General features: G+C 41.4%; 1 protein-coding gene across 11 annotated transcripts in view; it reads right to left on the bottom strand.

Annotated features, from left to right (window-relative positions):
- Positions 1 to 6,838: 6,838 nt before the first annotated feature.
- Positions 6,839 to 23,113, bottom strand: part of JAKMIP2 (janus kinase and microtubule interacting protein 2) — a 41,274-nt gene continuing 24,999 nt past the window's right edge. For 4 of the 11 annotated variants that reach the window (XM_086851875.1, XM_086851881.1, XM_086851877.1 and 1 more), the window contains 9 exons: positions 22,192 to 22,290; positions 21,816 to 21,869; positions 20,991 to 21,056; positions 20,083 to 20,151; positions 18,982 to 19,059; positions 18,305 to 18,508; positions 16,347 to 16,412; positions 15,634 to 15,706; positions 9,945 to 11,065 (listed from right to left, as the gene is read on the bottom strand). In XM_086851875.1, the coding sequence (XP_086708001.1) occupies positions 15,656 to 15,706; positions 16,347 to 16,412; positions 18,305 to 18,508; positions 18,982 to 19,059; positions 20,083 to 20,151; positions 20,991 to 21,056; positions 21,816 to 21,869; positions 22,192 to 22,290 (687 nt within the window). In that variant the 3' untranslated portion in view covers positions 9,945 to 11,065; positions 15,634 to 15,655. Of the gene's footprint in view, positions 6,873 to 9,944; positions 11,066 to 11,684; positions 13,891 to 15,633; positions 15,707 to 16,346; positions 16,413 to 18,304; positions 18,509 to 18,981; positions 19,060 to 20,082; positions 20,152 to 20,990; positions 21,057 to 21,815; positions 21,870 to 22,191; positions 22,291 to 23,113 lie in introns of those variants that run through there. The other 7 variants (XR_015276758.1, XR_015276757.1, XR_015276761.1 and 4 more) reach the window with 5 other exon arrangements.

The following is a 23,113-nucleotide window of genomic DNA, read 5'->3' as shown; positions in this document are numbered from 1 at the left end:
GAGTGGACCTTGGGCAGACAGTGGTAGAAAGAGCTGAGGTGACTCATCAGACTGCAGGCTGTCTAATAGGGAATTGTGTACCACAAAATTCCATTGTGCTGAGTGTCACTACTTTACGAATTTTACTAAGTAAGAAAAAATAAAGACCAAAGAGAGAAACAGTGAACAGATAGGGAGCCAGATGCTTTCTTGAACCCAAGGTCAAACTGCAGCATTTTGATGCTGGTCCTTTCCCAAAGGTGAGTTATCAGCATCAATTGCTGTGAACTTTCAAAACACAGTGAGATGTTTTGAACTGGGAAATTATGAAAGGCAGTTTGTTAGTCATTTCCCTATGAAAGCATATGAATGTTGCATCTGTTGTGATAAGCCTTGAATTGCTGAGACTGAAATGAGTTTGCACCCCAGATATACTAATGCCTTACCTGCGGTAGAGCTTTTATGCATCCATAAAACATATATAATTTTAAGAATTTCAGACCTATGACTGCCAAATGAACCACTCACATTCTGCAAAGCTAAAATCCTTTTCTCTTTCCCTGTGCTTGTTCCATTGCTATGGAGTAAGAGATTTCTCTTGGTAGAACATGACTAAGAATATAGCAGGTTACTTTTGCATTGTGGCCCTTCTGATTCACTGTTAGTGATTTACCTTTCCATTGTTTTTGATGCATACATTGATACAGGTATCTCTGTGTGTCACCCACACCTTTGTGCAGATTAGGTGCAGGTTTAACAGTGTTTGGTACCATATCCATGGTTTGTCCTTACAGGCTTAGACTGTGTCTGTCCCTCAGAATATTCAAATCTTTCATTCAGTGACTAGGCTAGCTGATAAAAATCCAAGTATCGGATACCACAGTAACCTCTGGAATTTTCTGTGCTGAGAATGTAAAAACAGAGGCTTGCCTTCCCTGCCAAGTTGGAATGCTTGAATTATTTTCACAGCCCCTATCAGTTAAGGAATTGTAACCATTGGCTGGCTTACCTGGGGCTTAAAGAAGGAACTTGGGAGAACTGGCCACTTTAAAAGTTCTCTGTTTTGTACACAAAGAAGCCCAAACTTCAGCAGGTTTTTACTATAATACTTGGTTGATTTTCCTCTCCTTATCTCTTCTTAATTTTAGGAAATGACAGGGAAAGTTTAGCACCAATGCTATCTATCTGTATTCAAAACCAAGCATCTGTTTTGAAAGTGTGTTTTGGGTCAGATGATGTGGTTTACACATAATGCTTTCCCAGCATCACCTCTGGAACTCCTAATGCTGCAGGGGGTCTGACCTCCAGCTCACACAGCTGCCCACTGCTCTCCTCTGGCTTGTTTTATAGACATGTAGTATGTATGCAATAATCATGTTAAAGAGTGTGCATTATCTTTTCTGTAATTTTTCAGGACTTAACGTTGTTTGAAACTTGCTTAGTAAGAGTTTCTAATATATTCACATTTTTCCTTTGAGTATTACTAGCACTTTCCACAACAATAAGGAAGAGACCAGAGAGATTCAGATTTTCCTGGAAGAGCTCTAACAACAAGGGCAGCTGTGGAATAACCCAAAGTGGAGTGCTGGGGACAGTGCAGGCATCAGTGAGTGGTCTTCAACTGAAGAAGCATTGCTGGAACATGGCAGGGAAAGCCCTAAAGCATGCTGACTGAGAGAATTATTGTGGTTCTAAGATATTGTGGTTCTGTGCTGGTTTCAGCTGGGATCATTTTCTTCACAGTGGCCAATACGGGGCTATGTTTTGGATTTCTGCTGAACACAGAGTTGATAATATAGAGACTTTTTAAAATTGCTGAACAGGGCTTACACAGAGCCAAAGCCTTTTCTGCTTTTTGTATGGCCACAATGGCAAGGATGTCAGGGGTGCATGGGAGGCTGGGAGGAGACACAGAAAAGACAGGTGACCCGAACTGACCGAAGGGATATTCCATATTAGATGATGTCATGCTCAGTATCTGACATGGGGGGAAGAAGGAGGGGGTGACATTTGGAACGATGGCATTTGTCTTCCCAAGTAACCATTGTGTGGGATGGGGCACCACTCTCCTTGAGGTGGCTGAACACCTGCCTGCCCTTGGGAAACAGTGAATTAATTCCTTGTTTTGTTTTGCTTGTGTGTGCAGCTTTACCTATTAAAGTGTCTTTATCTCAGCCCGTGAGTTCTCTATCTTTTACCCTTCTGATTCTCTTCCCAATCCTGCTGGTGGAGGAGTGAGCAAGCAGCTGTGTGGTACTTTCTTGCTGTCTGGGGGTAAACCATGACAGGTTCTTATCCTGAAAAACTGTTTCACACATTCTACACTGATGACTAACGATATTTTTGTAGTTTAGAATATTTCTCTGGATTTAAATTAGGGAGATTATCACAGCTTGCAAACTCAGGACCTAAAATATAACTGCCTCCAGTGCTACATGTCAGAATGATCCTGTAGAATTTCCTTGGCTTCCATTCACAAAAATCTATTTTAGATGACTAATGAAAACAGACTGATTTTCCTGTGTGCTGAGCACTTCCAAATCTGCCATTTTCTTTCTTTTTCAGTGTAGTCTCTCCATTAATCCTAAAAAAACATCCACTTGTATTCTCTGCATGCCTGGACAGGAGTTCAGATCAGTAACTTGGAAACTGCTGTTGAAATATGTTATCTTCTGCCAGGTCTCAGACTTCCTTTATCTGTCTCCAGGAAGTGAAGCTCATTATGTTTCCCCTGAACCATTCAAAGCAGAATAATAATCTTGTTTTGTAAAGTATATTTTCTGTCATGTTAACGTGACTTAACTTCTGGGATGATTGAAAACATACAAAGAATGTACAAACAAAAGACTTTCAGTTCCATTCAAATCTCTGAATGAACATAACTATGGCTATTGTAAAGAAATCAGAATTAATGATCCTTACTGCAGAAGGGTCATGCTGAAGATGATCCTTACTGCATTTTTATCACAGTTTGTTATTAAAGGAAAAAGTCTGCTCAAGACCAGAGCATTTAAAGCACTTGAGGGTCAGCAGCTGATATCCCAGCACACAAGAGAGTTTGTCTTGCTCGCCTGGGGACTTAAAACTTTGCTGAGTGGGCCACTTTGTGCCATATGTGGCTCAAATATGGGTGTTTTTCCTGTGTCTGAGGCAGTTGGGGAATTTGGGCAATTTATAGCATTAGGTTTATTTCTGCATTTTACAAGGTGTAGTGTAAGGCCAGAAGTTAAACAAAGAGTTATCATTCAATTAGGTACAACCTAAAGCAGGGTTGGTGACAGGGCTCTGGACTCAAAGCCCTGCTGGCTCTAGCCAGGCGCTCAAGGTTTATCAATGTCAAAGCTGTTTTCTTTCCCAGTCATTATCATGTAGCTAGGTCTGGAAACAAGTTACACAGGGACAGGCTAACAGTATGGATTGGGATTCTTAGGGTTAGGTATCCGGAATAAAAGAGTTGTTGACCTTCGTTTATAGATGACCTGTGTTTGACCCATGACAATGGGGTCACCTGCTTGGTTGCTGATGGCTTTTAGTTCTTGTGTCCCAGGGCTCAAAGGTATCAGTTGAGTACAGTGCTAGTTTTGTGGGCTCTGTACATCCCACTATATGTACAGTACAGTATAGTACAATATACATATTATATAAATGAATAGAACAAAATTAAGTACAAAGGAGTGGAAATAGTGTTTTCATCTGCTCCAAGGCCAGAACTCAGTAAGATGGGACCCTACAGGGACTAGTATTTTGGTCAATATTGAGGTTTGTATTTGAAGGTGCTGAAAATTTGTTACTGGTTCTCGGGGGCTCCCTCTTTATATTGAGAAATGTGACTCCCTGACAGCCAATCCATTCCCAAGGGAGTACCTGGTGTGGAGGAGCCTGTTTCATGCAGCTGGCATCCTGCCTTTGAGTGCACACCAAGCCCACCAGACATGTCCCAGTTTCAAGATCTGCAGTAGACCAGAAATCCATGCAGCATTTGAAGATACAAATGAGCAAGAAAATGGTACAGTGACATTTTCCAATCTCTGTTATCCCTAAAATGGCATTCAGCTGTTGAGCACTGACCTGCAAGATCCCTCCGTTGGCAGAAATGCATCTCATAAATGGTAAATGTTAGTGTTTAATTATGGAGTCTCTAATCCATAGATTAGTGGCTCCATGCTCTAAAGTCTCCATCTGTTGTACACAGTAAAATCATTATGTCTCTAGTCTCAGTCCTGTTTCAGGCTTCTAAAATGGCTTTCACAGGATTTTCTTTGTTGTGCAAAGCAGCTCGTTCATGGCTGTCACTTGCTGTCCAGGCACTGGAGCAGACATAGCACAATGGCCTCCTGTCAGTGTAGCACAAGCTATGGGATGAGTCTCTGCCCAAGCAGGAACAAGGCTTTGAAATGTATATTTTGGTCATGTTCAGACTTAGCCCCCCTCAACACAAAGCAGATGGCACATTGCCAGTTATTAGGGTTTTTACTATGTTTAGACAATATCCCAAACAATGGAAAACAATGGAAAACATCCAAAGGGGCAACCCAGAGATCTTCTAAAGCAAGACTTCACTCTAGCCATGAGCACTCACTATGCCTGCTCTGGCAGAAGCACAGTCTGGTACCAGGCTTAGTCCCTCGCTTGCCAAAGTATTTTATGATAAAATACCAGACAAAATGGAGATGCCTCAAGCGTAGCCCACACGGCTGCAATCTGGGGCCTCATACGACTACCAAAAACCCTGCCTGGGCCAGGCTGATGTGATGTCATGTACCAGGCACAGACTCGCACCAGGCCCACCCATGGCTTGTCCCAGGACAGTCTGCAACTCCCTTGCATTGTCCCATCCTTTTATTGTCTTGTAGCTGAAGTTACTTCACGGCCGTCCCAGAGAAACACCCAGAGCATTCTGGACCCAAAAGCTGATGCAGAGCTCTTGTTATTGTCACAAAAAGGATCCCTTGGATGGGCATGCTTCCATGCGTACACAGGAGAAGCAAAATCAGACATAACAGATGTTATAACATCTAGGCTTACCATCACGAGCTGTATCTGTACAGGATGCAGGTTTTCTTGCACTGTATCTTCATTCCATTAGCAAAGTACTCCTGGTTTACTCCAGCAGGTGTTCAGACCGGGGGTTCATGCAGAAGCTTTTCTACACCCCTACTGATCCCACTCCCATTACTAGCAGTTTCCCAAAATGTGTTTCAAATTTTATTAGGGATTTTTAGAAAAGTGGATGCCTCCTAGTCTGGTCACTGGGCAGCTACTATGTTGCACATCATCTGGTGTGAGGGATGTTTGTACAGGCGAATGAGCTGCGCCCCACAGCCTTATCCAGAGACGATCCGCAAAGTCCTTCTGATCTGACCTCATCCCACAGGCCCTGTAGCACACATCTATTTAATATTGTGTATTATTATCTTTAATTCTAAATTAGTGTATTTTAATATTAAATGTTCCATTTTTTTTCCAGTCAAAGGAAACAAGACTGCTTGGTTCAAATTCTTTGCTCCATTCATTATTTGAAGATTATTGTACAAGGGAAATGAACATGTTTGAACTCTTTAATAGTAGAGAACCAAATCTGGATCCAAACTTCTGTGTTTCAGACCTATTTAATGTGTTTCAGTCTTCTAAGAGTACTTTAAAGATATGAACTGCTGCTCTTGGGGACTAGATCTTGGGAAAGATAATATTTGGGGGTTTTTAAGTGTAAAATACATTAACGTATTTGGGATATTCTGTAACAATCTGATATTCTTTAGCTTTGATTTCTTGAGTGTAAAAAAGGTTGAGATAGGTATAAATACCTGCCTACAAACATGCTTTCCATTTACTTTCTAAGATTTTCTTGACAATTTTCTTTTCAAAAGGCTGTCTGGCAGCGCACACAGCTCCCTGTGCCCTCAGGCTGGAAGTGCCGAGCATTTTGTCTCTGTGACATCAACTGCCATGAAGTGCTGCTGTGCACTGCTGACCCACTCCTCAAAATGAAATTATTCCATGATTTAAAATTCATTTTAGGCAGAGAAATTGCAAAGATATGATGGGGAGGGAGGCGATTCCAGAGTCTGAGCTTGTCAAGGGCCGGATGTGCGGCGCAGACCCCCTCAGTGGAACAGAAGCGAGAGCCAGCCGCTGCCCTATAGCCGGTCACCGCCGGGTTATGGTCGCTTCCAAGGGCTACGGTCACTTCCCTGCGCTTCTACCGAGGCTTTTCCAAGCCGCTCGTTCTGTCCCCGGCCCCGCGTCCCCACTCTGCCCTCTGGTGGCCAGCGCGGGGAGCGGCCGGCCCCGCCTCAGCCCCGGCCCCGCCTCAGCCCCGGCCCCGCCTCAGCCCCGGCCCCGCCTCGGCCCCGGCCCCGGCCCCGCCTCGGCCCCGGCCCCGCCTCAGCCCCGGCCCCGGCCCCGCCTCAGTCCCGGCCCCGCCTCAGCCCCGGCCCCGGCCCCGCTTCAGCCCCGGCCCCGGGCCCGGCCCCGGCCCCGGCCCCGCCTCAGTCCCGGCCCCGCCTCAGCCCCGGCCCCGGCCCCGCTTCAGCCCCGGCCCCGGCCCCGGCCAGCTGAGGGCAAAGGGCGGCGGTTGATTGATTTCAAATTGCTGCATGAGCGTTTGAGAGCTCCCAGGCCGTGCGCCGAGGACTGCAGAAAGGCAGCAGCTTGCTGTTGTGTTTTTGTTTCTGCACAGGCCTGGACAACAGCATTAAATTCATCCTTGGCCCCCGATGGGACTGCTACCTGCCGTCCCTTTTCCTAGTGATCGTGCCAGGACCTTGCTCACTCTTTAATCCATGTACCCCCCACTCCTTGCTGTGTCACAGCCCCCCGCACCTCACCGTGTGCCTCCGTGGCTCAGCTTGAACGTGATTCCTCTGAACAGACTCCAGATATGCTGAATATCTCTGTGAATGTAAAGTGTTTCTTTGGTTTTTTTTTTTAAAAAATGCTGCAGTTTTATTTTTTTATACAAACTAAAACACCAGAGGTCATTGAATCCTATATTAAATACATAAATTAAAAAATAACCATTAATAAAACTTTACATACAATAAGGATTCTCTCCTACACATTAATACATATAGTACATATACATGTCCAGTGTTTATCAAAGGGTCATTCTGCCAAGTCATTTACAATTTTGTTCTGGAATAGACACAAAAAAAATATGGAACAAAAAGTATATATAAAACCACAGAGGTGCTGATGTGAGAGAGGGCAGGGGAAGAGAAAACCCTTTGGATCACCAGCAGCTGTTTGTTCTCTGAGCCCTGCTCATGTCAGGAGAGCCTGGCCTGAGCAGTCCTCATTGGATGCCATAGAACTGAAAGCTTTGGGTTTCAGAGGATGTTTCCCACTGAGATGATGGTAGGGGGTTGGAAGATGAACACCTAAAAAAATTCTCTATTGTCCTCCATGCACATCAGTAAGATGATGGAGCTGCAAGCCAGGCTGGTAACACTGCAAGAAGTACCATTTCCTTACTGCAACTCCAATTGCCTAAATTCATTTCACATAACTGGGCCCTCCTCTGAGGTGCTTAAATTAAAAAAATAGTCTTCAAAATCTCCCAGCTTTGTCATTGGAAAAAAAAAAAAGCAGCAACTCAAATTGTGGTCAAGCTGATTTGTACTATCTTCTGTGGCTCACCTCTTGCTTTGGCAGGATGGATAGCCTGAAGTGCTGCTACTCCTGAACAGCCTTGTTCAGGGATGCATGGGAGGGATTCGGGGCTGTATTTGCTGTTCTAAGGCTGGAGTAAATTGATTCTTATGTTTCTTGTTGGCTTTGGGGAGGGGAAGGTTGGCTGCAGTGACTAATCTGATGGAGGATTCTCAATCCCTTGCTTAAATGAACAGCAGGAACAGCAGAAAGCCCAGGATTAGCAGCCAAACAACAGAGAAGGGTCTGGAGAAAAGGATCAAAAAATTTGTTGCCCATGAGATGTGAAACTAAACCTGGAGGAATGTACCAGTTGTGGCAGCTAAACAATCTTGATTCACTTCCCCATGCCTAGACTGAAGTACACTTTCATAAGCTATAGCAAAAAATTTCTATATACAATAGGGAATAGGTAATATGTATATATATATGTATATATATGTACATATACATATAGACATGTGTATATATATATATATATATATATACATACATACACACACAGACATCAAACTCATTTTGATCTAGCTGATAGCAGAAAGTTTGTAGTAACTCATATCAGCAAGTGTGTTTTAGGCATGGCATGTGTCATGCTATGCTTGCAAGGAGAGAAGAGCAGTGGTGGTTCAGCTCCCTAGAGGGAAGAAAAATCTTTGCAAAGTTTGCATTACTCAGGTCTGCTACAGTCAGACTACCACCCCCCATCCCACCCTGAGCCCTTGGGAATGTAATACCTCCATGCATATATATACACACAGGAGTAAGGGAGGGCAAATTAGACAAAAAAGAGAAATTAAATAAGGTAACATGGGTCAGGGAGTCTAAATGATGAAGCCTGCCACAAGATCAGTCAGCTATGTTGTGAAAGTGTGTTTTTTTATCTGTGCCATAAACCTTCTGTACAATTGCCTGAAATAAATGTTTCTAGACAATTGTATTTTTTTAAACCAAACCAGTGCTAGAAGTTATTGCACCATCACTGAAACCACGTGCTGCTCATTCTTCTGCAAGAACTCAGTGCTTTAACTGCCAGCCCAAACACTGAGGAAAACAGCCTGAAGATGTGAAATTACCTGATGCTGCAACAGAGGAGAAAAGTGAGGTGGGAAGAAGGAATAACCAGAGAGAAAGCCCCCTCTTTGTAGCTAACAAGCTGTTGTTAATCTCAGTGATCTCCAGCTGTCACAGGAGTGGGACCACTCTTCCAGGGCCCAACTCCAGAGCTTCAGGACTCAGATGCTAGCTCGTGGAAAGCACATGTACATTTGGGTCAACCTTTTCCACAGAATCTTCTGCTAGGGAAAAGGAATTTGAACAAAAAGCATGTGATGTGCCTGCAGTCCTGTAATGTATCTACCTACAAGCATATTTCTTTAAAAAATGAACTAGCAAACATACAGCTTGGTGCCAGAACTCAGTAAACCCCTTGGCTGAACCAGACTGTTTCAGGAAGATGTGGTCACTCTATAATTAAATTAATTTTAAGGAGCAGGGAAAAAAAAAAATCACTTGCTAATAACTTCCAATCTTCGATGGAAGGCTTAACACTATCTCCTGGCACTCAAAAAACAAAGACGTTAGCAGTCTTTGTGGAGAAACTGAGCCCCAAATTGCAATGCAGTTGGACAAATGTACATTTCTGATTAAAAGCTATTCTGGCCAAAAAAAAAAGGTGTCTGTGAGGGCAGGCATCCTTGATACTAGAGGAACTTCCTCCTTCCTATGGCTAAGAAACTGTTTTTGATGTGCTGAGTTGGTCTGGCAAGTGACCTCACTGCTTTGTGCCTCTGCTGCTTCATCTGTAAAAGTAAGCAGGCAACCAAAGGAGAAGCTCTTTGGAAAACACTTTAAAAGCTTCTGATGTGCGTAAGATGTTGGTACATGTGATCCCTGCTTTGAAGGTGTAAGTATTGCACAAGCTGTATCCTGGCCCTTAATTTTCTAGTTTGTGGTACAGAAATCCATTTCTTCCAGTTAAAATTAAAGCTCCATTGGAGAAGACAGAGCCTTGCCACAGGAACCCAAAATCTGAACAGGCTGGACTCCATTCCCCAGGAAATTAAACCAGAGGCACCAAGAAGTGCACTGTCAGCCCATCAGTGAGAATGGGAGGGTGGGTGCAGCTGGCTGCACTGCCTCCCTTGGCACAGGACCCTCACAGTGGTTGCTGCAGGCATTATGCTTCTCAGGGCCATTTCTGACAGAGTACTGGGTGCATGGACCTATGGCCTCAGGGAGGCACCATGGCTGGGTTCCAGGCTTTCTGATTACAGAGGTAAGTAATGCATTGAAATTAAAACTACTTTTAGTTACTCTTAACTGGAAAAATCTGAACAGACTAGCAATATTTATTATTTGTAATAAGGTTGTGTTCACAAAGTTTCTCCCCCATTTTTGGTCTATGTATCATTGATTAGGAAGCCAACTAAAAAAGTCAGTTGACAAGCTGAACCAAAACATTTTTTCCAAGCTGGGACAAAACAGTGGGAAGCTGATGCTTTATGAATCATGTCACATGCACAAGGGGACTAATTTTCCTCCCTGTCCTCCAACATTTCTTTTCTTTCTCAGAAGCTACTCTGTAAGTCCGATTCAGTGCTCCTCAGTGGTTATTCTATAGTGAAACCAAGTACAGTCATTATCTCGATGGCAGTCTTTAAAGAGTATGAAAAGTATCTGATAATAGACTTGCTGTTCTTCATGGAGGGATGGTGAAGAGAGATAAGGCTTCAACTCCACTGGAAACCCTCCTTATGCCAGACTTCCATTCCTTGGCCAAGGCAGGCAGTACTGTATTACGATCTCAAGCACAAAACATGGTGACCTGTCCTGCCCATCCTGCAAAAAACCCCATGTTTGGTTTTTTTTTCCTTTCTTCCTTCCACATTGCAGCTGTCATTGGTTCCTGAGGTTAAAACCAAAGAGGGAGAGCAGGAGTCCCTGCAGCGAGAAAGCCACACACTTCAAATCGAGCACTTTGTTGTCAACATCTCTTGAGTTTCTCCTACTCTGATCTGTTCATTTTTGATCCATTTGTCAGATGACAGGGTGACATTTCAATGATTGCCCTGCACAGCAGGAATAGATTTTTCTATTGTAACTTTGGTTCCATGCCCAAGACACACTGACTTGATCAGCTGAAAGTTGTTCCTTCCCTTCAAGTTCTTCCTAGGTGATGTAGGTTGTCAGTTTATTTTTCTTCCCCTTTTGTAATTTCAACATACAGGATTTCATTAGATGCAGCATATATCATAGCTTTAGACAGGAACTGTCAGGTAACAAATTTTGAGTGATGGCTTTAAAATATAAGGTGGTTGCAGTCTTGGCTACAGGTTGTTCATTTTTATAATTTTGAAAATAGGTGTAAACAATATTCTCTTCATCGAGGGGTGGAAGCATTTGCCTTTATAAGGACTTATCTGTGTGGTCGGGCACTCTAAAAGTTTAAAAAAAAAACAAAAAACAAAAAACATATGTATCAGATAAATTGTAAGTTTTTAAGTTCCTCTACCTACCTATGCCAGCTTTGCCAAGATACAATCTATCAATCAGGAAGCTGAAAAGGTCAGTTTCTTATAGCTATCAGTGTAAAACTGGTTTTGTCTGTATGAAAAGCATTTGTGAGAATTCTGTGTATTTTGCTAAGCTTGTCCATTTAAACCTCACAAAGTGCAACCTTGTGGTGCATAGAAGTCCCGATGGGCATCTTCACATATATAGTATGTACAAGTTTCAATGACTCTTAAACCAAAGATGTCTAAAATTCACCCATAACAAGAGCTGTGGCAGCAGCCAATATCCTTAGGTTGTCAGAGCAAGCCTGGAATTTTGGCTAATGCAGCATTGAGGCAAACAGAAACTGCTGCTGTTCTGAGAAAGCCTATCCTATGGAAAAGAACTTTGGTTCTGAGGTTTGAGACCAGGAAAAAAAGGGCATATTTTATCTTTGTTACCTCAGCATTCAAACCTACATAGTAAAATTCATTGGCCGCAAAATCCACACAGACCACACTTCCTTATGTGATCACAAATAAGTGAATACATATGTTCACAAGCACAGAGAAAATGCAGGTAGGAAAACCCCCACATAAACAGGAATTAGCTTCTGGTCTGGATACTGTATCTGCTACACATGGTTTCCTTTATTTGCACGTTCTTGTCCTTTTTTATTTCAGTACAGCAGTGAGTCCTGGGTTCACTCTGGGTGAGAAGGAAACCAGAAAGTATAATCTGTGAACTCACTGTGGATTTCTCTCTGCTGGTTAGAAGATTGGTAAAGGATAAACTCCACCAAGACATGAACAAAACCAAAGTCTTTTCACCATCACGTGGCTCCCTAGATGAGCTGGGCATTTTGTTTGTTTTGTCAGGTATCTGTTTGAAGTGCCTTATGATAAGGCTAAGACAGTTTACTTGCATCCAGTGGAAGTAAAGCAATTCTGCAATATATATAGTATATTGTATATATGACAATATATATAGCTCAATAGTTGTAGGAAGAAATGCTGATGGCACACCCCCCATGCCACGCTCACCTGTGCTGAATTAAATCACCTGGGTAGGCAGGTGTGTTTTAATGTGAATGCATTAAAAACAATGCAACACAAAACAACATTCGTTATTCTCTCCAATTCCATGTATTCCAGCCTCGGAAGACACAACTTTGCCAAAATCCCTCTCCATCTTGCCAACACCATTCCCAAATTGCTTGTGTCTGGAGATTTCCCCTCAGGTATGGACGGGAGAGGATCCCATAGAGGAAAATGCAGGGGTGAAGGCAAGGAATGAGGCGCTTACCATTACCTTGTTTTTGAGGAACTGCTACAAGACTTGATGCTTTGCACCTGTGGAGTGACTGGCCTTGGTAAAACACTCTACAGGTATCATGAGTGTTGTGATGCTGGGCCTGCTGCAGCTGTCTTTACAGTTCAAGGGAGTTCACAGCAGTGCAGATCCTCTGGAAAAGCATTGAGTTTATATATCCCCCACACACACCTCACCCGTAAGATTTTTCCACTTTCATAGTCAACGTTGATTCTCTAAATCACTGTTATCTCCACCACTGTCGTGGCTGCTTCCTCAATCACTCAGCTCACCGTAATCTGTCTTGTTGATCCCTACCTGATGTTCATAAAGCTAAATATGAAAAAGCAGGAAGGGAAAGGCAAAAGAATCCTTTCATCTCCTGGGTGATCCTAAGAGTGCCACATCTGCCTAGCAGGCTTTCTGGTGCTGTAAACCACATTTCAGCTCCTACTGATGCTTCTCGTCCTCTCTATGGGGAACTGGACCCCTGTGTGCTTCAGGGACCAGCCATTACGGAGCAACAGTGAATTCAGTGAGTGAAACTCATCTTGGCATTGTAGTTAGAGCAGCCTTCCTGGGCTCAACAAAGTGATCCCAAATGGATTTACACCTGCTAAACCCTAGATGTTATGTAAAACAAGAGGAAAACCCATTGAAGAAGATTGGGCCAGAATGGCAGGTAGGAGGCTGGAGAGAGAAAGGGCGTAGGGAAAGAAATGAAGTCTTGACACAGTCCCTAAGGGATCCATGTAAATTTCCCTGCAATGACATCAGTTGCACTAGAAAATTGTGCAACTGGGACTGTTGTGTCAGCCCTAAAGACAGCACAAAATGTTTATGTTGTTTTGACTATTAGTCCTGTTTTAGGAACACAACAGCAAGGTGTGCATCAGCTCAGTGGAGAGCGAGAGCTGAACAGGACCCAGCAGCCCATGGAGGTAGGATGACTTCATGTGAAAAATAGCAAACCTCTAGAACTTAAGAAAAATATGGAGTTCTGACCTTAAGCATCTCATTAGCTTTTTCTAACCAGCTAATACCTGCCCTCAAATTAGGCCAAAAGGATCTAAGTGTTACCAGCAAATGGTATTAGGAGGTTGGTATTGGTAAAACTAAGATGTATAAGCTTCTCACCAATTCTGTAGCTGTACTAGAAGAGGCAAGTACTCACTAGAGAACCAACACTATAGCCACACTGGTGGAAAATGTAGGTGAAAACTGTATATAAAGAAGACTCTGAACCTCTTATTGCCCAAGTTTTTCTCATATGCTGCACAAGGACATAATTCTCGTTGCAATAGCAACTGGAAAGGACGACAACACAGGGAAATTGAAAAAATTCACACAGGCAGATTCTTGCAAATGTCACTAGCAGTTTAAGGTGCACCTTAAATCCAAGAACTTTTTTATTTGGAATCTCCCTCCAGGTTGACTGCTTGTTCTGGACTCATGATTCTGTGGTACAGCAAAAGACAGTCATATAAAGTTATCTGCTACTACTGTGTACTGTGAAAATCTTGGCTTCTTAAAATTATTCTGTCCATAATTTGGTTGTTGCAGAAGAATTTCTCTTTTTTTTTTTCCCCCCCATTACGAATAAGCAAGAAACTGTAAAGTCAACCGTTCACCAGTCACAGCCACTTAAAACATCTCACAGCCATACCACGCTGTACTATAATTCTCAGAAATCCTGCAGTAGGAACACAATTAAGTATGCAGTTGTAACTTTATGCGTTCCATGATCACTGGATCAAGGCAGTATATTTTAAGCAGCAGCAACTTGATAATGTTACTGACTGTTGTTTACAAGAGCTGTGCTCACTGATCTGTCCACATTTATCCTAATTCTTTTCTATTGGTTGTTACCCATTCAAGCCAAACTCCATGTATATTGCTGCCTCAGCCCCTGGAATTCATTTTCATTTTCATTTTGAGGTCTGGCCAAGCAAGGATGCAGTGGATTCCAGTTGATGTGCATAATTCTGAGAATCATCTCTGCATCAGCACAAAATTACAAATGAAAGCTTTGGTCCAGGTGAAATGAAGCACAAAGTAGGGGCTTTTCCTTAAAGGGAAAAGGAAAACCCACCAAACTAGACCCATGCCATTTAATTACAATCAATGCCTTGAACTGTATCTGGAAAAAAAGAATGAGCTTTTTCTGGCACAAATGGTGGAAGGGCATGGCAGAACATCTTTCACACCACTGTATCTCAGCTTGTCTCAAGTGAAGAGCAGAGGAATTACTCTTTGACACAGCTGAAGCCAGAGCTGAGAGATACTGAGAAATTTAATGGTAAGAGTCTGTCCCCAAATCAGAAAATTATGCTCTGTCATTAAATGTTTTTCAGACTTTAACATTATGTTTTCTAGGCTATGTCTACTTCTGTTATCCAGGATCAAAAGAAAAATTGTCCTAGGCCAGCATCCTTGTTCTAGAAGTGGCTAGCCACAGAGGAAAATGGGACCACTATAGTTCTCTGATTTATTTCCCCATCTTCATGTTACTTTTTCAACTCTGAACTTTCAGCTGCTAAGCATATTGTGACAGACTTCTTTACAACTTGTGTCCTTAACTATAAATTTTTGTTTACTTTAAGCTTATCACATGGTAATTGTTTGTATTAGACAGTGAACAATAGCAAGCAGTCTGTCCGTCCATCCCTCCATTCTATGACAAATTTTTTAGACCTCTCCAATACCTCCTTTTAGTAGTGCTACTTCCTGAGCCAGAAAAATCCTTCCATTTCTCTGTCTTTCCCTTCCTGTCTCTCAGCAGCTGATCATTCTTCCTTGACCACCTTTGTATTTTTCCTGCTCCTGGACACAGAGCCCTTAACCTGTTTTAACATCCTGATTGCCTTCCTGAGTGTTAGTTCAGAGTGTGTTTATGGTTGAGGTTATTTTAACTGTTTTCCATCTACATCTCATTGAAAACATCAACAATGAATTTCCCCTGCAATTCCCTTGGTTTTTGGATACTGTGAAATTCTTTGTTAGCTTTTATTTTTTTAATTATGAAAAGCACAATATCACCAGCAACTCAGCAGTACAACAACCCCCTACTGTGAACTATTACAAATTGACAACAACCTGCTGCATTCACTGACTCCAAACATCCATGAAAACACACAAGGATGGGATCCTCCACTCTGTGCAAGAAGTGCTAGCTTTGAGGAAATAAATAAACAGCCTTACCTTTCCAAGAGGCACATTGACATCAAGGCCAAAGAATAAAGGCAAGAGAGAAGAACAAGAATAGAAATAGAAACTGCAGAAGAAAAATAAGATTGTGTAAAAATGAAAGGCAATGGCATTGTAAGCATCAGAATTATTTTTGCACTCTGTAGAACAGTTAGAATATTTATTCATTCAAAAAATACTGTTATTTCCTTTGTTACTTCTGTAACTACCACACCACCTCCCAGGCTTAGAAAACAGATCCAAATAATTTTGGTGATAGATTACAACTGGCACCAAATAGAAAGCCTGAGGTACAACTGTCACATCATGATAGCCCATGGGTTGACAAATCATAAAGCTAAATCTAAAGTAGCATGCGTAGTATTTTTAAGCTGTTTAAAAACAGTGGCTGCAATCCATGCTAGAAATAGCCTGGATATATAAATATATAAATAAATCTATATGTACACATCTATATATGCTTATAGGTACAAATACACACACACACACATATCAAACACTCACATTACATGTTTAATAATGTAATGCAGTATTTTAAGATTAAAGGCTGTATCTACTGACACAAACTGAAAAGAAAGGACAGTGGACCACCATCAACATGTGCAGCTGACTGAGCCAAACAGAAAGGTCATATAGTTCAAGAGAACTAGATCATTACTTTCAAAATAAAGTTACTCATTGTGCTTCAGAAGCATAACAGAACCAACCTTTTCCTCCAGATCCTTAATTTGTCTCTTTTGGATGTCAGTTTTATCTTCTAAATCTCGGATCCTCTGGAAATCAAAAAAGAAAGCATCAACACTAAGTTGTCAGTAAATCTGTCCAACTGAACAAATAACTGAATGTTCCAAATGCTAAAAGCCTAGAAATCAAGGAATCCATTTCCATGGCAGGGATAATCTTGCGTCATACTGTGAGACTCCATCCACTCATCCTGCCAAACCACAGCTTTACCATGTGTGCAACTGCTCAAAATACGATCCTGCATATATGTAACGGGATCCCTAAATGCTGGAAATTAGTATCAATGATTGATCTGTTTTTGCATTATCTATTTATTAATCCTGTGTTAAACAGCTGAAAAGTATATGATCATGGTTATAATCTTTAGAATTCTATCATGATTCATTAAGATTTCTCACAGTTTGATGTGTTGAAAGAAGATTAAAGTGTTATTATTAGGTCCAAAATGATAAATATATACAATACTATGAACGTATTGGTTCTGTGATGAGTGATAACTTTTAGAGAAGGTGTGTATTTTCAGCAGAACCAGGTACTTTAAGAAAAATTATGTGGCATAACTTAAACTTTTGCCTTCCTGGGAGGAAAGATCCCCCAGAACAGAACTTCTCAGTATGAAAAATGAGGCCTTGACTCTCAGTATCTTTTTTAAATTAAGTCAGGTCATAAGACAGCTGTCCAGCAAATAGCAGGAATCCAAAGAGGCAAAGAAGGAGATGCCTGAAGGCCCGAGCAGCTGGAGAACAGGTGACCTGTGACTATCTTCCTCAGTGTCTGGAGATGTGATGCTTATGGCAGCTTTTGAATTCTATGGAACCACAAAAATCAGAGAATGAGTCAGGTTGGAAGGGACTACAACAGCTCAACCTGGTCCCACCTCCCTGTTCAAGCAGTGTCATCCTAGAGCACACGGCACAGGATTGCATCCAGATGGCCTTAGAATATCTCCAGGGAGGGCAACTTCACACCGTCTCTGGATAATCTGTTCAGTGCCTGGTTACTCATGCAATGAAAAAATTCTTTTTCACGTTCAGGTGGAACCTCTCGTGCAACGGTTTCTGCCCACAGCCTCCTGTCCTATTGCTTGCTTACCTTCTCCTTCCTTTGCCTCTCAGCCACTTCCAACCATGCCTGCAACTGAGACTGGCTCAGAGTCATTCTGAGAAGCCAGACCTGCTGTGGCAGTGTCCCTTTGGGGCAGCTGTCATGTTTAAAATCAAGAAGCTTCTAATGCGGCAAAGGCCTGGCAACAAAAGGTAAGGGTGGACCGAGTCTCAAGCATCCAACTCAGGATCAGGCAAGACTGCGAGAACAGAGCCTTCCTGTGAACCAAACCCCCCCGCAACCACTGGGATGTGCTGCTTCTCTTACTTCCATAAACACCTGAGTCAGATCTCTTTCATGGTGCAGCTTTCACATTATTTAATGGACTGTGACAGTTTGCCATTTTGCTCTGGGACCTCATAGCTTGCAGAGCTGCAAACTCAGTCTTTGAAGGTGAAATGCAGTACCTTATCTCAGCAGTGAAAAGCACAAATGCCCACTTGGGAGGGACAAGTAGTACATGGAAAAACAGACAGCTCTCCTCTGCCATACAAGCCAGCAGCATTTACTCCATTTTTCTTGTGCCCAGTCCAGTAACTAGGGATGACCATTTTTATTACAAAACTAGAACCATGCAGACAGAATTCTGGATGAAAACTTTAGGCTAGAATTGTAAAATTCAAAATATGCTGAAACAATCTTGCACAAGCTAGTATCACGTGTGCTTGCATGCACTGAAAAGACAAAGTATGAGACAGTTGAAAAAGCAAATGTCAGGCTCCCTCATGGGCCTGGAGCTTGCCTAGATTTGAGCTCAGACTGTGCTCCTACACAGAAAGGCTGAGAAGATACCTCGTGTGTGGTTCCTTCTTCTTACCTGATGAGCCTGCTGGAGCAGCTCCATCCTCTCCTGAAGAATCTGGCAATCATATTCTCTGCTTTTCCTCAGCATCTGACGTCTTAGCTTTTCTACTGCTGTCCTCAGCTCTTCCTGCTGTTTTTCAGTGAGTAGTTCCCCAAACTTTATCACTGTTTCTTGCTGCAAAGCATTGTACAGGGTGGCTTCAAGCTCCTGGATCCTCTAGTTGAGGCAATACCAAAAGTCAATTAGAGATGAAACATGATTTAAGCCACATTAGGAACTGTGGGATTCAACTGGGGGATTAAGGCCCCTGCATGAAAAGCAGCCCATGTGCTCAGTTGTGCAAAAATGTGAAAAACTGAACTCAGAAAATGGTTGCATGTTCTGAAAAAAGGATAGGAACTTTTATTTTTAAAATATTTCAATATTAATTTTCCCTGAAATCCTTCATTTTTACTCTTTTTTATGGAGTTACAGAGTTGGATAGAATTTTCATATCTGAGGTGTAAATTATTTTTTTTAATTTATTTATCTTTTGTATTATGCTAGTACATCAGAAGAATGAGGAAAGAACAAATTTTAAAAAACCCAATACTAACAAAAAGCAAACATCGCTCCTCCTGATTCAACAGGAATCTATGTGCTACTGCAGAGTTGGCCAGTAAGTGCTGCAGAATTTCCTTTGTACATACCATGTATGCTTGGTCAAGAGCTTGCTTCCTGTAGTCTAATTCTTCCTCCAAATAACCTTTTATTTTGCAAAATTGCTCCTACAATGAAGGACCATTTGGACAGAAAAACAAACTAGTTACTTCAAATATTTTAGGAAGTTTTGTCAAATCATTTACAGATATCTAATTCAGAAGGACGAGGAGACTGGTTTTCAACTGATGCTTGGCAGTTATTAATATCTAACTCAGCTAGAAAAGAAGGAAGGGCAAATAGCTCTAGGTTGTTCTTGTAGATGAATACCTCTGATCTACATGGAACTAAATCCATCCTCTCTGTTCACTTCAGTGGTATTGCTTGGTATTTCAGTAGTGAAATTTAGGGTGTTTGTGATTTTTCTAAAGATACTTCCTCTGGCATCAGAAATTACTCTTTTTGTGCTTTCTTTTATTTTGGATGAGGTGTAGAAGTGGACTAAACTAAACAGGAACTAACTAGATATTCACATTCACATTCCTTGGGGGCAGCTGCTGTGCTTTAACTTATCAGTCCACCTTAAGCTGAACAGACTTAAGTACAGACATACCACAGGAACAAAACACAAGCCACTACAGCTGTCTAATTCTTGTAGTTATGTTTGTTCATCTTGTAGGCTACTGCCTACTACTTAGAATAAGAACTAAGAATTAACTGGAATAAGAACAGGGTAAGGTACTAACTTTACTTAGAATGTAATGAAAGCCAACAGTATTATTATTCAGTTCAATGATTTCTCACATGCTCGTCCTGAATAAAATGCAATACAACAGCTGATGTTTAGGCTATGAACCTTATAAGACAAATAATGCATGCATCCCTGAAAATTATTGAGAAACCTTTGAACCCTCTGTACTTATTAATAAACAGTCATCCTCATAAAAGGAGAGAGCATTTTTTTTAACTTTTACTGTTTCTGTTATTCTGCTGTTGCATGTGAACTGGACTAGGAACAATTTTATAAATTCACCAGTTATCAGTGAAATGCTGCATAGCTCATTTGCCAATAGACTTTCCTAGTTATTTTTTGGCACATCAAGTAAGTGTTACACAATTATTAAAACATGTAATAAGGAAAGTTTTCTTACCATATCACTTTCCAGTTCTATCATCTTCTGATGCAGAGCAGCTTCAGCTCCCTCAATCTGCTGGATCCACTGGAGAGAAGACAATGAGACCTATAACCTGCTGTGTTTTCTAGCACACAAGCAGTGGCAAGTGGGATAACTACAGCATCTTGTTAGTCTGTTTTTAGCAGCCTAATGCTGGTGCTGGGCTCATCTTGAGGCTGTTTGTGACAGAGGCAGCCATGATGTCTGCAGGTAGCACTTGGCAGGGAAGCAGCAAGAGGATTATCACTGCTGGGTCACCAAAGCTGGGAAAGCACACACCCTTGGATAGACAAGGAACCCATTCCATCCCATGGGTAAAGGCCCACCATGGGGCTGTAGCATCTCAAAAATAGCTTAGTTTGCTTAATGGCATTTCTGTTTGCAGAGGAGGCATTGTTGAGCAGAGTCCTTGGAAGCTGTCATGTTGAAAAAACTGTGTGCTGCATTTGAGCCTTAGAAAGCAACTTTAACCAACCCCCACTTTCTTCTTAATTTTTGAAACAAAGTATGTAGACAAATACTTTCAGTGAAATTTTTGCACACAGATCCCTTTGGAATCTTGAGACATCTCAGGAGTGTAAATCCCAAACTCTATCGAATTACGGCTTAAATTTTTGATGATTTCTCATTCAGTTTTCAATTCCAAGTTTTGTTTCATATTGTTTTTGTATTTGTAGTTTTTCTACTGCACAGCTTGGGCCAACTCAGTTTGATATTTTTGCTGCTTCAGGAAGGTGTTTGGGATTGTGCTGGCAGAGTTTATTTTATATGGGGAATCACTCCCAACACTAGAAAATTTCACAATATTGATGACAACAACTGGCCAGAAAATGTGTTAGATGAGGCTTTGGATAACACGTGAGAAAAACAAGTACACAGTTTACCTTTTCTGCCAAGGACAATACCGTGGAAGCCTGAATTATGGCCACCTGCTCTTCATTCCTTAAATTCTGTGAAGAGAAAGATGGGAAAGAGGAAAGTTGGAAGCAGTTTCCTGCATAAATAAAGACAATCCAGCCTACAAACCACATCCGCAGTTTTCTGAGGATCCCTGTACTACTGAGTACTCAGTTTCCATTGAAATATTCAGTCTGTTAACATATTAAGACGACCACTACTTTTGCCTTTCTACATTATATGGATTAACTGTATCATTCATTCAACTACATCTTAAAAGAAATATAAACTAAAATTAGACCCATTTGTCTTCATGCTGATTTTACAAAGCTGAATTTCCATTAATTTTTAATATTTTTTTAATATTTTGTAAAAATAGTGCTGATTTACATTAGCACATGAATAGACAATAATGACCCTTTGTTTTTATTTCTTACAAACTTTTTGAGACATTTCTAATTTTGGCCAGAGACACAGGATCTCTTTTATGTGGGCAGCTAGGCCCTCTTAGAAAGCCACAGGGAATTTGATAATTTTTGCCTACTTATGAAACTCTTAGAAAGAATCCTAGTCCTGATGAGGAGTGGTTTACTCAGACTGCCAAACTCATTCGTGTGTTTTCCTGGGTGAATAGGGTGCAGTCAGGGCCAGACCCAATTATTGATGGTCTTTGGACATTCTTCCCAGTCTGCTAAAACATACATAACAGATGCATAATTTAACAAGTATCTTAGAAAACAGTCATACACATCACTTACTGCACTATACAAAGTGCAGCTTGTAAAGAGAAAATATCTCCTGTTTCAACTTACCCCATTATCACCTAGGATGTCTAACTGCTTTATAAGGTCTGGGATGCTGACATCCTGCAAAGAGACAGTAAGGTAAAGGCATGGCATGCACCTTTTATCATGATTGCAATATCCACCTATCCTATGAACCATATGGAATTTAGCCATGTTGTTTTATCCTATAGAAATGTATCACACATGGATGTCAGTTGCCTTTGAACCAGATTTTATCATTATGGTGAGAATTTTGAGTCTAATTGAACTGTGTCTGTCACCACACTCTTATATTACATCGAGTTTAAATACCTGAAGTTTAGTGGAGTTATTTGTAATGGATTATATGGGCAGCACCCACCACTCCGGTAGGGAAAAGCACTGCCTTATACAACTGACCTACCTTAACCCCTTCCTTCATGCAGTAGATCTGTAGAGCACTCACACCATCTGAGAATGGGTGAATCTGGAGATTAAATGGCGGGGACCGTCTCTCTCTTTCCTGCAAATAAATTGAAAAGACACTAGAGAATCTATTAGAATGAAGGAGATGCACACAGAAAATACCATAGCTGCTGTTTATATCATGCTTGGCTTGCAAAGCCAAGCACTTCATTCCACAAGCCAAGGAAAGAAACATCTAGAACTAGTATGAGAAAGTGAGCCAAGTGGGACAGGATCCTAAACCCAAGGCAACTGTTTTAACAGGAGATTATTTGATAAATTAGGTCAGTTTTCAAACTGGCTGTGGAAAGGTTGTCACTAGCTAAGATTCAATAGATTTTCTTTATGAAGTGTTGAACAACTATGCATTGTTGTAAATACTCCCTTTAGAAACAGATATTTGACTATAGACTATTGGGAGACTCAGATTACACATTTTGCTCATCCTGGTATGCTGTATATTCAAACATCTGTGGGAAAGAATGCATTCAAAAAAACTGATCAACTTAGCTATACACCTTCATTGCTTAAAATTTACAAATATTTGTCAGTTCTAAATGACCAGAGAGAAAATAAAATTGAAGATGAATACCTCAGGTATTCAGGCAAGCACAGAAGTGAAGATTAAACTTAATTTTCACACACATTTTTGGTTTATGAACGTGTAATTCACTTGATGAGTTCAGCTCCCTGTCATTTGGATACACACCTGTCAGGTAAAACTGTGGGGCAGTTCTATGAATAAGGGGCAAGTCTGACACAGCATTAATTTATAAGACCCAGGAAAGGCTCTGTGTGGCAAATATATTTGGCCTTGGACAGCAACTGAAAAGAACAACTAAAAAATACACCAGCTTATTCTGGGGAAGAGAGCAGGTGAA

This window comes from Cyanistes caeruleus, chromosome 15, assembly GCF_971803275.1.
Source record: "Cyanistes caeruleus chromosome 15, bCyaCae1.hap1.1, whole genome shotgun sequence".
NCBI lineage: Eukaryota > Metazoa > Chordata > Aves > Passeriformes > Paridae > Cyanistes > Cyanistes caeruleus.
Note: the sequence above shows the minus strand (reverse complement) of the source record. Positions and strands in the feature narration are given on the sequence as shown.